The 15,846-nt window shown below is 47.7% G+C and overlaps 4 protein-coding genes across 4 annotated transcripts; 2 read left to right on the top strand and 2 right to left on the bottom strand.

The window, feature by feature from the left end:
* Positions 1 to 294: 294 nt before the first annotated feature.
* On the top strand, positions 295 to 2,076 carry ANOM_000348 (putative glutamyl-tRNA(gln) amidotransferase subunit A; the record flags this gene model as incomplete). The annotated part of the gene is made up of 6 exons (XM_015545606.1): positions 295 to 411; positions 667 to 719; positions 1,204 to 1,432; positions 1,494 to 1,698; positions 1,753 to 1,856; positions 1,906 to 2,076. Coding segments are annotated over 6 exons (879 nt in total), but the record flags the coding sequence as incomplete, so codon positions are not given.
* Positions 2,077 to 2,520: 444 nt separating this feature from the next.
* Positions 2,521 to 3,298, top strand: ANOM_000347 (uncharacterized protein; the record flags this gene model as incomplete). Its single annotated transcript, XM_015545605.1, has 2 exons — positions 2,521 to 3,062; positions 3,133 to 3,298. Coding segments are annotated over 2 exons (633 nt in total), but the record flags the coding sequence as incomplete, so codon positions are not given.
* Positions 3,299 to 3,680: 382 nt separating this feature from the next.
* Positions 3,681 to 4,694, bottom strand: ANOM_000346 (uncharacterized protein; the record flags this gene model as incomplete). The annotated part of the gene is made up of 4 exons (XM_015545604.1): positions 3,681 to 3,814; positions 3,865 to 4,014; positions 4,074 to 4,485; positions 4,542 to 4,694. 4 exons carry the CDS (start codon positions 4,692 to 4,694, stop codon positions 3,681 to 3,683), a joined length of 849 nt encoding a protein of 282 aa, XP_015412235.1.
* Positions 4,695 to 6,858: 2,164 nt separating this feature from the next.
* On the bottom strand, positions 6,859 to 12,487 carry ANOM_000345 (uncharacterized protein; the record flags this gene model as incomplete). Its single annotated transcript, XM_015545603.1, has 12 exons — positions 6,859 to 7,626; positions 7,682 to 7,700; positions 7,764 to 9,011; positions 9,076 to 9,189; positions 9,247 to 9,419; positions 9,483 to 9,622; positions 9,675 to 10,463; positions 10,513 to 10,720; positions 10,779 to 10,831; positions 10,886 to 11,070; positions 11,141 to 11,229; positions 11,291 to 12,487. The coding sequence occupies 12 exons, from the start codon at positions 12,485 to 12,487 to the stop codon at positions 6,859 to 6,861; spliced, it is 4,983 nt and encodes a 1,660-aa protein (XP_015412234.1).
* Positions 12,488 to 15,846: the final 3,359 nt, after the last annotated feature.

Below are 15,846 nucleotides of genomic sequence, written 5' to 3'. Positions count from 1 at the left end.
TCTGTACATCCACGATACTGCCCATGTGGTTTCCCTCGGTCACACCGGTGTTCAGATCAGGCCTCAGCATTGCTTTATGTGTAAGCTTAAGTGCAGATATCGATAGCTCCAGCAGGCTCCGTTGCGAAAATGGAACCCATCGAAGAGATGCCTTCCTGATGAGAAATTTTCCAGGGGATGCAGGCAACACGCGATGGCTCTCTTGCACGTGGAGATTCCCCTCTACCTTTGTCACCTTCTTGACTCCCCAACCGGGTGGCCGAGATTCCTCGGCAGCTTCTATCCCCTTCGAGGATGTCCATCACGGAAACCTCTGCTGAGAATTTGGTGGTCTCTCGCGCTGCGGGGGACCTGACTTCCACCGCGGTCACAAATGTGCTCCTGCGACGTGCAGCAATTGCCCCAAAGGAGGTGAGCAAGGGGTTAAATTTGCCGTACATCATTTTCCCGGTCTTCGCTAATGTCATATGCCTTATATAAACCAATTACATCTATGAGGTCCTCCCCGAGCGTGCTATTCTCGCGGGAAAACAGCTGGACAACTGCTTGGTCGAACATGGAAAGCCAATGGGGCCGTTGCAAGGCTTACCGATTAGTTTTAAAGCAGATGTATGAATTGCTGGACGAGACAACACGACTAGCTTTGTCGTCTGGGTTGGTCAAAAGATTAGGGAGGACGCGAACATCGTGAAAATTCTCCTCGACGCGTGTGTCGTACTGTATGCAAGAAAGGCGCAGCCGTTGGGTTTGGTATGTTGTTCAATGCTCAGAGCAACAGGACCACTATCGACGAAAAGCATAGATGGCGCTTGAAACCTGCAGTCACATCACTGGAGAACTGTTCATTCACATAATACGGCCCTATCTGTGCGCGGTTCATCGGGGTTGAGTTGGCGTTGCAAGCGCTTTATGGCAGCCCCCATGGAATTGGATCGGATATTGGCATGCCACCAGCCATCATCATTAATATTAACCTCACATCATTGAAGCCAGGCCGTTGCGCAGGTGGCAGCATCCGATCTCCTCTTCGAACTGCGGGCTCTACCGCCTCAAGCCAACAAATGGCCGCGTTTAATTGATTGGATGCACCGCATATGTGATCCGCTGTTAAATAACCCTCGGAACCTTAGGACTACTTTCACCTACCATAGGAGGAATTAAACTGTTTATGAGGACTATACTGGCCGCTAAACCTTGCACCAGTGACCCTTCGCTACACCAAAATTCATGGCGTGATAACGAACCTCATATCTACCGAGACAGAAAGAAAAGCATTACCGTTGGATTGGTCTGGGATGATGGTGTCGTGAAGTCTACACCACCAGTAGCAAGAGCGCTGCAAGAGACAGTTGAAAGCTTGAAAGCCTTGTCCTCCGATGTCGAGGTCATCGAGTGGAAGCCTTACCAACAGAGAGAAGGATCAGAGAGCCTGGTAAGTGTACCCGAGGAAACCAAATTTGTTGCGGGATTCTCCACCGCAAAACGAGGACCAGTTGGCGAACATAGCGATGAAGACGAGATTTTATACCCCCGACGGTGGTAAGGCATTCGCCAAAAACCTCGCCCTCTCGGGAGGGTCTTGCTTGCCGCTCTTGGCATGCACGCTGCGAGACACTCATGGCGCTGAGGAGCTGATTGTGCATGGAGTGCGGGAGTGGACCCTTAAGCGTGAAATGTTCCACTACTCTTATTTTCAAGGTACGAAGGTTCTTTTGATGATTGGCCATGGATCGCTCATGCTGACCTCCTCAGAGTGGAACTCGGTCGCTCCCGAGATGGACGTTATTCTTTGCTCGGCATATTCGACACCCGCGCCACTGCTTGACACCTTGGGAATACACATCCATCTAGGATTTGTTAGACTGCCCTCCAATTTTGTTCCCTGTTAATAAGGTCGATCCCAAGCGGGATGCGAAGGACACTACATACATGCCTCGAAAGGAATTCAATACCTGGTACCATGAGCACTACGATGCGCGGAAACAACCGGACGCACCGGTCTGTTTGCACCTAGTAGCAAAGATATTTAAGGACGACAAAGTCGTTCAGGTCTTGGAGGTTGTTAAAGAGAAGATTGGTCTGTTATTCGTGGACTGCTTGGCATGATTTGGGCTATGCGTCTCACCGATGTGAATGACATTAGGTCGATCAAAGCATGCCACGCATGATGCAGTTGTGGACTTGGAAGATAATCAGCCCTGGTTTCACAAGTCACGTCATCGGAGATCCTTCATCCAATTCAAACTGAAATTTGGAGGAACAAACCCTTATATCATGGCAAGGATAACTGCAAGGGTTTCCTCTCGTGACGCTGTTTTCGTATCTGCCTGTTGTCGAGCACCAATAGTTCTTGACTCAGAGCAAACTAGTAACTTCGAAGTAAGGTTTCTTGTCGATCTTTATACGCGAACACGAAGAAGGCTTATATCACATTCGACAAGTCGCAAACTTTTTCCTCTTTGGTGCACTCGGAATACGGGGAAAATAAAACAACTAATTAGGATAAAATCATAAACAGAAAAGCCAGAAGTCAAATATTACGAGCGACCTCCCTCCGCATTCACTGCTCGCCTTGCCATCCCCGTCGTCCTCGCCTTGAAGCCAGTATTACATACATTGACCATGAATCTTCGTCAAGTGTTACCGTTTGCGCTTTTAGGAACCACATTCGTCTTCGCAGTGATCGAACTAGGTCTTACCGGTCACCTGGTCTCGTTCTTTAGCCAGAGCAACAGGGAATATCGCTATGATCCCTCGAGAAACGGATACACGTCCCAGAGAGTGACAATAGCGGTCCCATCGATCCTCGCTTTCATTCTTTTTAACTCAGTATGGACAATGTTGGCTTCGGTGGCAGCCGCCGTTGTGCCATGGATCTTTCGGAGTAAAGCAGCCACGAACACCGCACTCAACACGATAATCACCATCGGGCTTCTTGGGCTATACTCTGTGACTATGGTTTTCTGGTTAGCTTCTTTTGCCACTATGGCCGCGAGGCTATCTCATACATATGGGACGTCTGACTATGTGAATGCGATCATTGCTTTCGCTGTTCTGCTATGGTTCGTTGTATCCTTTCGTGTTCCACACATAATACAGAGACACAGAGTACTTATAATCGACTTTAATTAGGGTTCTTTTCTGCGTCTTGACACTCGCCGTCACCCTCGGCATCTGCGGAATCTTGAAATTCGATCTTCCGGGCTATAGGCCACTTGGAAGGAAGGAAACTCCTTCAACGGCACCAGCAACGACACCAGCAACTGCACCGCAGAGCACACAAATGGACCAAGTCTAAACATTATTTGGATCAGCCCGGGCCTGCGCTCGGCGAGATTATGTTTATCGATACCCTTTTTGTTTACCCGGTCGCTTCGGCATTAGTTTTGGTATAATTTGGTGGGTCGCCCAGATGCCTGCGATATGGGAATAGTTATCAATTAATTACCGTTTTCTGGCCAAGTAATATGGTCGCTGTGTATCTCAGAATAGTCTGAACAGCAGACTGTACTCGGAATTACCTCTGACGCAGAGGGGCTATATTCATTGGATTGAATAATGCTGCTGAGTCAATCCCAGTATCACCCTATTCTGAATTAAACTAAGGTTTCTACCCCACGGCCACATTTATCGAAATCGCCCGATATCTTCTGGTCTATTCCAAGTATACGAAGGGCCATTTAAAGGCTGTAGCGGGACTTCAGATGGCGCCACCAGTCCTTTGCCATCCACGCGTCAAACTCGGTGATCTTCATCGCGCTGCCAGCCAGCATGATGAAGCTGGTCTGACCAGTCGGGGTCCAATCATAGAAATCTAGAATTATCAGCGTCGATGTCTCCTAGAACCGAAGGGGAATAGCGTACCATCCAGAGCGAAAGTATGACCCATCTCATGCAGGAGAATGTGGATATCCTCGAGCTCAAGGTTCTGCATGAAATACTCCTGTCCGATGCGCTGGCCCCAGTCACCACCAGCACCGCCTTCGAAGCCATCAGTGAGCCACAGGCTTTGGTCTGTATTGTCATTAATATGTATCAGTATGCAAGCGTACCGGAGGAATGAAATTGCATACCGTAGTGGCGATCAGCCCCAGCAGCGCAGGCACTGTAGTCGTTGTCCTGGTGGAAGAATCGTCCACAGCCTGGGTCACATTGCGGGATACCCTCTTCATCGGTGGTGGTATACACCTCAACACCCGAGGTATCGCCCTGCAGCAGGGCCTTATCCTTGACAGCCCATCCGACGACATTGACATCGACCGTCTCGTACGGGAACCCATCGAAGCCGGCCAGTTCGGCTATCCATTTGTTGAACGACCGCCGCACGGCCGTCTCGACCTGTTCCCGCTGTGTCTGGGTCACAGACTGGGTGGAGTCCCACCGCACGCAATAGTTGATCTTGCCCTTGCCGTCGATGACCTGGTCGTATCCGTAGTTGCGGAATTCGAGAGGGTCGCTGTAGGTTGACATTTGGTGTTCCCATACCTATGGATGTTGTGGGTCGTTAGTGAAGGTCCGAGATCTGCGATTGGAAGTATTACCTCGTTAAGAGGGGTCACCAGTTCTGATGGAGGATTCCAGGAGCTCGTGTTCTGGCGCTTGACAGTCTTGGCCAGGACGCTGTCCTGCAGCGGGAGACCTGTCACGTAGCTGGCCAGCAGCTGGAGGGCTGTGAGAGAAAGAACGGCTTTCATTTTGCCTTGGAAATAACACAACGAAGATTTAACAAGAAATGAGTGGATTAAGGTGCATAAAATTAACAACAACACAACCAGAGAAAGTAATCACATATTTATTGAGACGAGCAGCAAAGCATTGTTATATATTCCTAGCTCTGTTCGAGACCACCGAACAGTGTCCATCAACATGGCCACAATCTGTCCGATACAACGGTTTCTAGGCAAAGACGCGGAGTGTCGGAGAGTCAGTCCTATAGCCCTATTCTCCATCAATCAAGCACATAGATAGAGCCATGTCTAGAGAGCTTAGGGCCGAGGGATGTGGCATGCCAAGCCATATCAGGTTTTTCCGGACTCACTTTCAGACAGGAGTTGATCTGCCAAGAGTCCCTCGGCATATTAGACCCAGGCTCCACCAATAATATGGCATTTATTTTGTTTAATATAGTCGGCAAACTGGCTCTTGATCCACTACGACGCGAATTGGGAACCGTGCAGAGTCTCGCTCGCATGTACCGATGTTGGGATTGGGATATCCCCTATGTCGTTGCTGAGATCCGGTAGGGTATTACAGGGTTAAAATTTGTGTTGGTCCCATTTGATTAAGACTTCGAAGTTTAAATCCTGTTGGTCGAATAGTATATGGCTGTATCTTGGAATACCAGTTGCAAAGCGAATAAGCAACAGCGCCGGAAGTAGAGCTCCACGGCAGCTTGTGGAGTGATGAAACATTAGCCGTCGAGCTACCTTAGCCAGTGGATAAAGGCCCCGGTCCGGAATCGTAGATTGGTGATGGCAAAGATTGGCATGGCCCAGACAATGTCTTGCTTACGGGCGATGCCATCACTAGCAATGTCCTGTTATGTCACAAAATGATGCTCTGCAGGTTTCTCCAGAGTTTAACCGACAGCTGCATCGACATCTAATAGAGACATTCCATAACTGATCCCCTACGTGGGTCATAAAAGCTGACTTATTCATATCCAAGCTCGTGCTAGTCGTTCATTTCTTGACCCCTATATCAAAATCTCCTTTGGTCAAGCTGAGGTACTCCTCGATTGCTCTCAGATTATTTTATATGATTATATAGAAAAGGATATTATAACTTTCTATATATATCAAATAGAGATAAAAAACAGTATTTTATTTTACTCATTTAGTAGTTTTATAAATACCAAGACTGGAATTTTATGTAAAAATGGGCTTTAGGGGGGGGCTATCGTGGGCTTAGGGATTGGGCTTGGGCCTTGGGCCTAGAGTTTGGGCCTATTCATGGACCCTGAAGAAGACTAATATTTCAACACTGCAGGATACAAGCAACACACCAGCCAAGATCCATTTGACCGATTCAACAGATCAGTATACTCCAGAAGGGACCAGCGGCGGAGTTCAGTGCAGTGTGTTGGAGGACGCCTGTGAGAAGCATCCAGAGCATATCCAATAACGATATAAGTAAGGCAGGCGAGTAAACACACAACTGCCTTGGAGTGTGTTTCATAGACCATTGCAAGCTCACGGCCAGAAAGAAACACGACGAACGATAGAATGGACGCTATTGCCATCATTCGTACCCTACGAAATAGTGCCAGTTGTCAATGATGGAGAGATTGAAGGTACTGACGATGGCAATAGCATCCACAGCAGCAGAGAGCCCTGAGGTAAACCATGTATCAACCGCCAATAGGCTGAAAGAGCCGAAAGAAGAGATTCTGGCGATTTTCGGATGAAATGCGCCTGGGGTGTTTGCATTGTCCTCAGCAGTTGGAGAGTGCAGATACATAGCTGAGTCTTCTGTTGCATAGGCAAGCATAGCTTCACAAGACTTGCATATCGAGGCGCTCGTGGGCCTATACTTCTACTCCCCCAAGATCCTTAAATTTAGTTTCAAATACATACATACTTCTCTCAGATATAATGAGACATTGCCATTGTCGACGCAATTGTTTTTATTTCAAGGTAACGCTAATTTATGCACTGAAGATAGACAAATGTATGTTAATACATTTCAACTGATGGATCATGGACAGCAAGCCGCTCGTATAAATTGGCATTCTCTTAATGCTAAATGAGTCTATCTGAATCGTGACGGTTTGTCCTATCTGCCACCTTCACACAATCATTCCATTTAATTGTAACTTGACTGTGTAGGACGGCATAGTATACCGTCAGTCTGACGCTATCACACGGCGAGCTTCAGAATTTCATTAGTGACTCCCTTATACAAACGGCTGAGATCATTTCCTGGCGCCCATTGTGCCTCGATTGCAAAATGCCTGTTGGCCACCGTGCCATAGAATTTGAAGACTAGGGGTTTGTCGTCGATCAATGCATGAGTGTGGATTCCCACCTCGATTCTCTCAATGTGAAAGATGGCGTTGATTTTCTTTTGGATCTCATTGACCACGTCCTCCAACGCGTGCATCCCCTTTTGCCAGTTCTCCTTGAGTGTCTCTAGTCCAGCCTGCATTTGTTGGATGGTGTTGTGTATTTTGTTGTGGACCTCAAGCTGATAGTTATATTTTCGCTCAAGATCTGCCAGCATTGCATCCTCTTCCAGGGATTTGATGTTCTCATCGGCCTGGGCGATCTTGTCTTCTAGGTCGGGTGCCTTCTGGTCAAGAATGTGCTGCGCTTCCCGAATAGCCCTTTGATACTCGTTGTTCTCATTCTGCATTGCCTGGAGAGCTTTTATAGCTGCTTCGATCTTGGCTTCTTCCGTGTCGATAAAGGATCTAAGAAATCCATCAACACCACCTCCGCTGAGAAGTTTGTCAACTCCGTTTGCCGCGCGTTCTACCGCTTTTTCTGTATCTTCAATGGCTGTGACGATGGATTGAAAGGCGTCAGAATTAGCAATGTCGTCAAGCGCCTGGGCAGCTTTGTAGTATACGTCTGCTGCAACCTTGGCTGCCTCAAGAACACCTTTGGCTGCCACGAGCCTCACGCCCTGTATGGAACACATCAGCTATGGTTGCCACTAAGAGATAGAAATAAGGACCTACCCAATATGCGTCCTCAGGGCTATTCCTACATGTCAGCATTCTGCGAGCATTGTATGAGAGCTGGGGGCAGAGGGGCACCTACAAGCTTGTGTGGTCATACTTCCATTGAAGCCACACAACAGCGTCCCACGCATCTGATACCATCTTCTTTTTTTCATAATAGGCTCCTTGGGCAAGCTGCACTTTTTTGAGGAAATCGGTGCCGTATTTATCTCTCTGTCGTTGCCTCAGTCGTTCTAGCTCCCTCTGATTGTTTGCTTCAGCTTCCTTGGCCTTCTCGAGCTTGTCATTATACTCCTTTCTCTTGCTTTGGATAAGGGATTCCTTTTCGAGTTTAAGCTTTTCGACTTTTTCCTTCAGTTCATTTTCAGCCTGAGCCTTGTCTTGCTTGGCCTTGGTCACCTTGTCCTGCAGCCGTTCGATTTCTCTCTTTGCCTCGTCGCGTTTATCTTTTTCCCTTTTCATATTTCGTTGGCGCTCCTTTCGCCGGTCGTCTACCTCTTGCCGTGCCTCGTCCAGTTTCTTCTTCTCTAGGTCCATTTCGGCCTGCTTTTCGGCAATCTGCGCTCCAATAAGGCTCTGAAGAGATTCAATACCCTGGATACCCAGCTCCTCAAGCGTCCGGAGCAGGCTCTTGATACTTTCACAGATCATGTCAAATAGATCACCTTTGATCTGGGCTTGGAAGTATAAGTCCTTTGTTGCTAGATTCTTGACCTCCTTAAAGTCCTCCACCGTCGCCTGTAGACTGATTATAAATGCCTCGGTAAACGCCACGTCAATATGCGCAGCAAAGGACGGGGTTTCGGTTCCTATTTGGATGTCGACTAAGGTGGCAAGCCCAATTCCAAAGCATCTTACCTTTCCGTCCACTTGGATCACTTGTTTGTCTTTAGCCATCACCACGACCATCTTTGCGCGGGGATCTCCACTGGCAGATGAGACGATCAAGGGCCCGAGACTGAAATTATCGATATGCCCTTGGAAATCCAGACCAGCCTTGCCGATGCTTAGGTCAAACTGGGCCGTCTTCCCAAACGCTGTCAGCTTCCCACCGGCTGATATACCCTGTGGGTACTCTCTCCCGGCTATGGTTCCCCCGGTGGAGAAATACATGTTGGCATCGGTAAAAACAAACGTATCCTCGCCACCACGGATATCCTGCAAGGCTTGGATTTCGGCGACCTGGCCAGCAACACGGATGATTTCGATGAGATCGACCTTGGAGATATTGGCCGATATAACCTGCTCACCAGGGTGGTGGCTGATCTGCATGGCGGCTCCAGCAGTAAGCTCTCCTACCTCGATATCTCCAGCTAGGCCCAGTTTGCTACCCCATATGTTAGCCAGCGGGCAAATCGTAGCTATCCTGGGATAGAACGTGGTTGACTCACGATGGTCCAAGCTCCATGACCGTGGCATAGGTAATTTCGATCTCGACTCTGAAGTCGGCGATTTTAACATGTTTGCTGATGTTCAATGGATTCACCCACGGCGACTTGGTGGCACTAGATGTAAAGATTAGCGCTGGTCGTCTTTAGATGGAGGAATACAAGAGGCCATACATCGAAGCAGATGAACTGAGCAGGCCAGCTTTCACCATGCCCTCGAGGAGCAGAGGATCCTGATCTACGTCCATTACGATGTTCAACGTGCCCATGACCATCAAGCTGGGAGTCTTGCTGATTTCAATGCCAATTCCAATCTCACACAGTTTAGCGCTATCGGTAATAGTGACCTGTTGATTCACATACTTAGCAATTTGTGCCAGATGCACATCATGTTGAGCATGGATACTCACATCAAACGCCGTGGGCAACTGGACGCCGAGCTCCAGCTTCTTCTTTTCTATCGTTGCAACGAGAACCAGTCCGTCCACCTTCTGCTTGGCGAAATTGTTCAGCTCAGGCAGAGGTGGGATAGTCGCACATAGCGAGATTCCTACCGTCAAGTCATCAGTCTGCAACAAAATGGAGATGATGCCCCAACTCACCCTTTCGTACAGGATACTTAAGCGTGTTCAACGCCTCGATTGTCTTGTTCTCGCCGGATGCCGCGATGAGAGCAACATTTTTCAGTTCGAGGTCAGCCATGGGGCCTTCCATAATATCGCACATCTTTCCTAGGTGCAAGCTCTCTTCGTAGATACCAAACAAGACCCATTCCCGCTCAGACGACTTCTCCGACTTGGCGTTGGTTTCATTGCGCTCAGTCATAAAGGCAACCGTCACAGTTATGCCACTGAAATTAACCCTGCCTTTGATGGCAAATTTGCTTGCTCGGTTGAAGACCTCCACTTTGTCCTCGCCAGCTTCCTTTCCGGATTTCCTATCTGCCTCGAGTTTCGGCCTGGTGTTCTTGGAGTTGTCCTGGGACTTGTCGGGTTTTGCTCCAATGAAGATATCAATACTGGCTTCTTTAATAATAACACCAGCATCCTTGATCTCGTAATCCTCAACTCCGCCATGGATAGTGAGGCCTGAGGTAGGGTCAATTTTGATCAAACCGTGAACACTCTTGCAATCATTGAAGCTGACTTTGCCGGAGAGCTCCAAGGAAGTGGAAGGCTGTTCCTCGTCTTCTTCCTTTTTTGCTTCCTTCTCGTCTTCTATTGCCTTTTCCTTGCTCTTCAGCTTGCGGCTAATATTCAAATGCAGTTCTTCGAAGACTAAGTCATGTTCTTTGGCTTCCTTCGATGGTTCAGCGCCGGTAATCTGAGCATACATCTTCAAGATTGAATCGAGCTTCAGATTTCCCACCTTGGCATCAAAATGGTAGTCCTCTAAAATATTGTCAGTCGATATTCTATTTGCATGATCAAGCTGGCTCACGTCTGGATAGAACCCCCTCGATTGTTAGAGTCGCATTCTTCGACTTGTCGTCTTCCTTCTTTTCCTCCCCTTTTTTCTCTACCTCCTCTTCCTCGTCATCCTTGTCAAGACACCCTTGGGCAAACTCGAGGGATCCAGTGACAGACAAGGTGCAAGACTTCCGGAATTCGCCAGGTTTAAAGAATGCGTGCAGCTGGGCTTCTTTCATCTTTTGTGTTTTCAATATTCAGCAACTCATTCCTCAATATATTGTGCATGGTACCTACATCAAGATTCGAAATGGCGCAGAAATCCTTCCATTCGCTGACCGCGATCAATACTAGATAAAATCAGCTGTTTTGTCTCTGCTTTTCACACTGGACAAGGAGCTCACCTTCATATTGCCTTCCTCTTTCTGCGGGCTGGCCCTCTTTTCCACCGTTCTTTTCGTCTGCTTCGTGAGTTTCCTTACCCTCTCCGCCGTCTTGCTTCTCTAATTTCTTGTCCTTGTCATCGTCCTCGACTTCTTCCTCTTCCTCTTCCTTCTCCTCTTTCCAGTCTCCCATACGAATCCAGTATCTTGCCTCCAGTGGCACCGCCGACTTGGGAGCTTTGGTAATATTGAGCTTGCCAAACAGCCCAAACCTACCTTCCATTTTTTTTCTCCTTGCTCTCCTTCTCTTCTTTTTCGTGCTTCTCCTCCGTGGCATCATCCTTCATCGTGGGGGCATTCGAGGCCTATGCATGATCAGATCTTGTATTGGTCATTTATCACGGAGCAATCGACCGTGGGACGCACCTTGTCTTTATTGACTATTATTTCCCTTGACTTACCGTCTCCCTCCTCTTCTGTTCTCTTGTCAACGCCCTCTTTATTGTCTTCCTCCGGATCCTCCTCGATGTCACTTTTCGCGGTTTCCTTCCTAGCAGACAGCTCAATACCTGCCGTTTGAAATTCCAAAAAGTCCCATGCGGGTAGCTTCATCTCATGGAGAAAGGCCTGAAGAACGATACCCTCAATCTTGGGCTTCTTTGTCCAGTCTCTCTCCTTGGACAAAAGGGCACTGACCCGTATCTTCGAGGGTAGCTCTGTGGCCTTTTCACTGTCAAAAACATTCTTCAAACCATCGGAAATCCACTGCAGTCCATCCTTCAACTCCAGGTCACCTTGCAGACGGAGTCCCTCCGGAAGCAGAATCTCTTTTTTCGTGTTGCTAAAAGTAAACTCCAGGTTCTTGAGGGGCAAAGCTTTGATCGTCTTGTTTTCGATCTCGGGGAAGAAGATTCCTAGGGGCGATTCCATGTCTTGAAGCATAACTTTTTCATTGATTGGTTTTTCTCCCTGTTCGTCATTCACCTCCTCATCACTCTTGTAACAGTACAGCTTGCCTGTAACCCCCTCGACGCCAAAGAAGTTCTCGATCTCTCCACTGAGAACCATGGCATTAACAGCCGCCACACCGACCTCCCCCTTAGACTCCTTCATTGCTTTCTCCAGTTCTCCCAGCGGCAAAACCTTGCTATCATCGGAAAACGAGAGATCAGAATCCGTCTGGGCTGGTAGCAAAAGCATCGGCTGAGCAGCTATCTGCTTCGATTCTCCGACCGGGGCAACAAGAAGAGACCCCGTACCGCTCTTAGCCCCAGAAACGGGGATAGGCATCACCTTGAAGTCATGGTAAGCACCGTGCTTGTCTACCATAACAAGTGACACGTTTTGAACCTCAGCACCTCCAATGATGAGCTGCTCGGGAGTTTCAGGAGAGTCTTCCAATCCGTACGTCTCACCCGAAAAATTCGGCAGGTCTATATATTTGGCCGGACTGGCCAGCTGCGGTGGAGATATTTCCCCCGGGGCAACCTCAAGGTTCCTGCGAGCTGGGGTTTTGATGTCTTTGTCGGCGAAGTTTGGTGCGTCCAGAGATGTAAAGAGGCCGCTGGCCAGGAGGTCCTTGCCAAACGAGGAAAGGGAGATGAGCTCCTGGTCGCGTGCCATTCTGTCGGTTTGTTCGCTCTTCGTCCTGCAGTCTAGGATTGAAACGAACTAGATCTGCAGTGGCAGGGCTATTCGTCTATATAGGTTTCTTTCAAACTCTGCACCAGGCAGACCTCTAAACCCCCTGTTCCGCCCCACTTTGAGCACAGTATTATTCTATAACCCTCAACCACTCGTCGCGATATCCGGTAAATAGCTGACCCATTTCATGTCCAGCTGAAGGGCGGGGTGAATCGTGATTCACCACTATGTCCTAGTTTGCTGTATGTTCCCAACTTAGTCTGAGATATGCCCAATACTGGAATAAGTAGTGGGGCTAATCCACTACGATCTACAACTTTGCTTCACAGAATGTGGAACTTTGTGATATCTATTCCATAATCCATTAGCCACGACTACTGATCTGCATGGCAGGCCTATCAATTCCCCTGTCACATTTGACAATTGGGTAAGGGCGGCACGTTAGTGCCCTGGATCTCACCGCAACTCATGATTCATCACCGGAAACGTCTTCCAGTGGGTTCAGCTTTCAGCTCGGTTGTGGCTCGTGTTTTTCTTTCCCCCTTCTCTCCCCCCCCCTTTCTTTTTTCCGCTACTGAGTATGCAAACCATACAACCAAAACAACCTTTTTACTTGAACTCAATCCATTAGCCAGAGGTAGGTCACCTTGTTTGACGACCAGCAAGGCCATCAGGCCGGTCTCTGACAGGCAGGCAGGATAGTAGTAATGATTGAATTGGCCCAAGTCCCTGTAGGTTCGGATTGGGGTTCTAAGCACCCGGAAATGGCCGGATCTAGCGGGGAACCCGAATCCACTTTTTACTATAAAAGCACGGGGAGACGTGTCTGCTATTATATACATAGCTTGAAAGTGGAGAGAACACAACTTATGGTCAAGGAGAGAGCCCAAATGGCTCCTCTCCGCACTGACCGTAGCGAGAGCATCTCACCCAGTAATGTCTAATCTACAGGTTAACCTAAAACCTTACCCCCCAAAAAAGGCTGGGTTGAAACACGACCCGCCATCCCCCCGGATGTTAGCGAGGTCGAATAACATTCATCTGATTCCAACTCCCAGAACAGTCGTATATATACTCCTGTCCTCCGTAAGGGGCGCATGCCACGCTGCGCCTTCGCTATCACTGCGTTCAACTCAATGGCCACCGGTGACAATTTTGAGCCCAGGGTCTTATACGAGCCGCGTCAAGGAGTAGAAAGACTTGAAATGCCCAGAATGAAGGCAACAGCGTCATTGATGGGGTGATGGGCCGTACGTGGATCATACCGGCTGGCATTTTACTGTGTGTCTCCAGGCTCATGCTAGTTGTTCATTGTTTTGACTCCTATACCAAAGTCTCTTTCGGCCAAGCTGAGGTTCTCCTCGATTGGTCTCAATTTTACGTGATGATTGCTAATGCATTACCAAATGGCCCACTAGGTCAGGGCGCGCTGGCATTGGTTCATTGCAGGCCGGAGATAAAAGTCCGGCGGGAACTGATGGAACCAGAAAAGCTCTTACGCCAGATGTCTATCTCTGAAAGTAAATTTATTAGACCAAAACCGCAACTAATAACCTGCTAATGGCAAAACTTCGCTCTTCCGAAGGGTCATGCTTGGACTCTCTAGCCATGACGGACAATCATGAAAAAAGTCCTTTTCCAGGAAACGTTTGGCCGGCCACGAACTATATTGATTTTAGAGGTCCTCTTGGTTAAAGCGTTCACGACCCAAGAAGTTGTGTAGTGTCGATAAACAGCCGAGTACAGTCACCCGAGGGGTCTGAGAGACTTCCATATTACTCTCGGTTTACCCTTATTATCTTTGCAGAAGTAAAAGAATATTTGTGGTCGGAATATCTTGTAGATCCAATACTTCCGAACCTGCTAGGTATTAGAGACCATAAATATATCTCGTTGTATATTTAGTAGATAGATTGAATCTATTTTAATCTGTGTATAAAGTTAGCATGAAGTTAGTATACTATACTAACTATCTGCGAATTTCCAGAATTTGCAAGATTGGCTTTAGTAACTATACAGATACCCATCAGAACAGACTTGATAAAGTGTAAGAGTCGAGTCTAGATACTATATCCAGCGAGATATTTGTATATAAAGGACTGGCCGTAGGACTGGAACATAAAGTATATAAACGGGGTTTGGAACTGAATTGAAGTAGTGTCACGGGTTACACGAGGGCAGCGATGGATATCCAGACGCTGCTCATGCTAAGTTTGTATGAATGGGGAAATAGCGATGGCTTCCGTGGCTGGATATCATATTACGGTCTCCGCAGTTAATATATTCTGCGCCCATTATCAATATTATATTTATATCTCACATAGCAAGGGTAACTAAGCTTTTTGTTGTTAATAACTTATTCTATTACATAAATATCCTTCTTCTTTATGAAGAACATATCTCTTTTTCCATCTACTTGATTAACTGTCTACCAGACTCTGCAGCCCCCCTTGTTAATAGAAAGGGCTTTTCGTAGATAGTAGAATCAGAGTATACAGGATATATTTGTAGGTGTATTAAGTATGATCAATATAATACAGAAGCTTAGTAAGACTAGGCAAAATATTCCGATGCCTTTCCAGGACTGCCATGAAAATTGGCCAGTTCAGGCATAAACCGGGAACTTAAGGTCAGGATGCTACAAGCAGTAAGGTTGGTATAGGTCCTGTATCGAGGAGTATGCAGAAGGTTGGCTGATGAAAGAACCTGAACTGTAGGAAGTGACGAACTAAGATATAAAACGCATCTTTTAGTAGTTTGTTATCCAGGCCAGTCAGAGGATCCCTACGAGCGTTTCTTTACTTGGGGACTCGGACTGGGAGGAGGAACGACCGATCGCTGTTTCTCGATGCTCACTATTCCTTTGGGGATTTGTAAACTCGGGTTAATCGATCTCGTCTAGGCCCCAGAGAAGTTTGATGTCATTTCGACTGATGTTTCAGTGTGTTCAAGACACATTGCCGTCAACGAGAAGGGCCGACAGGGTGGGGAACCATCATGATGCCATCTGAACTTCTATATAATTTTACTTTCTTAGCAGTTTGCTGCATTTGCAATGTTCGTCCAGAATTCTCCATGTTCTAACCGGTAGTCGCCGGAACTCGATCTCCAAGAGAAATCAACCGGGGGAAGCCCACCGACACCTTTGATAAGCGTCCTCATACTTGAGGTGGATATCAATTTCTTGGTTGCAAACAGCAGGGGGGTACGCAAAGTTTGAAGGATGATTTGATAGCAAGCTCAAGATGTTCCCCTTGAGGAGCAGCTACTAGTCCGCCACACCTGATGCGAATGAATTGTATCAAATACGAGATGCGAAAGCCGAGATCTGGGAGTGT

This window comes from Aspergillus nomiae, assembly GCF_001204775.2.
Source record: "Aspergillus nomiae NRRL 13137 chromosome Unknown contig00004, whole genome shotgun sequence".
In the NCBI taxonomy this organism is placed as follows: Eukaryota; Fungi; Ascomycota; class Eurotiomycetes; order Eurotiales; family Aspergillaceae; genus Aspergillus; species Aspergillus nomiae.
This window is presented reverse-complemented; position numbering and strand designations above follow the sequence as displayed.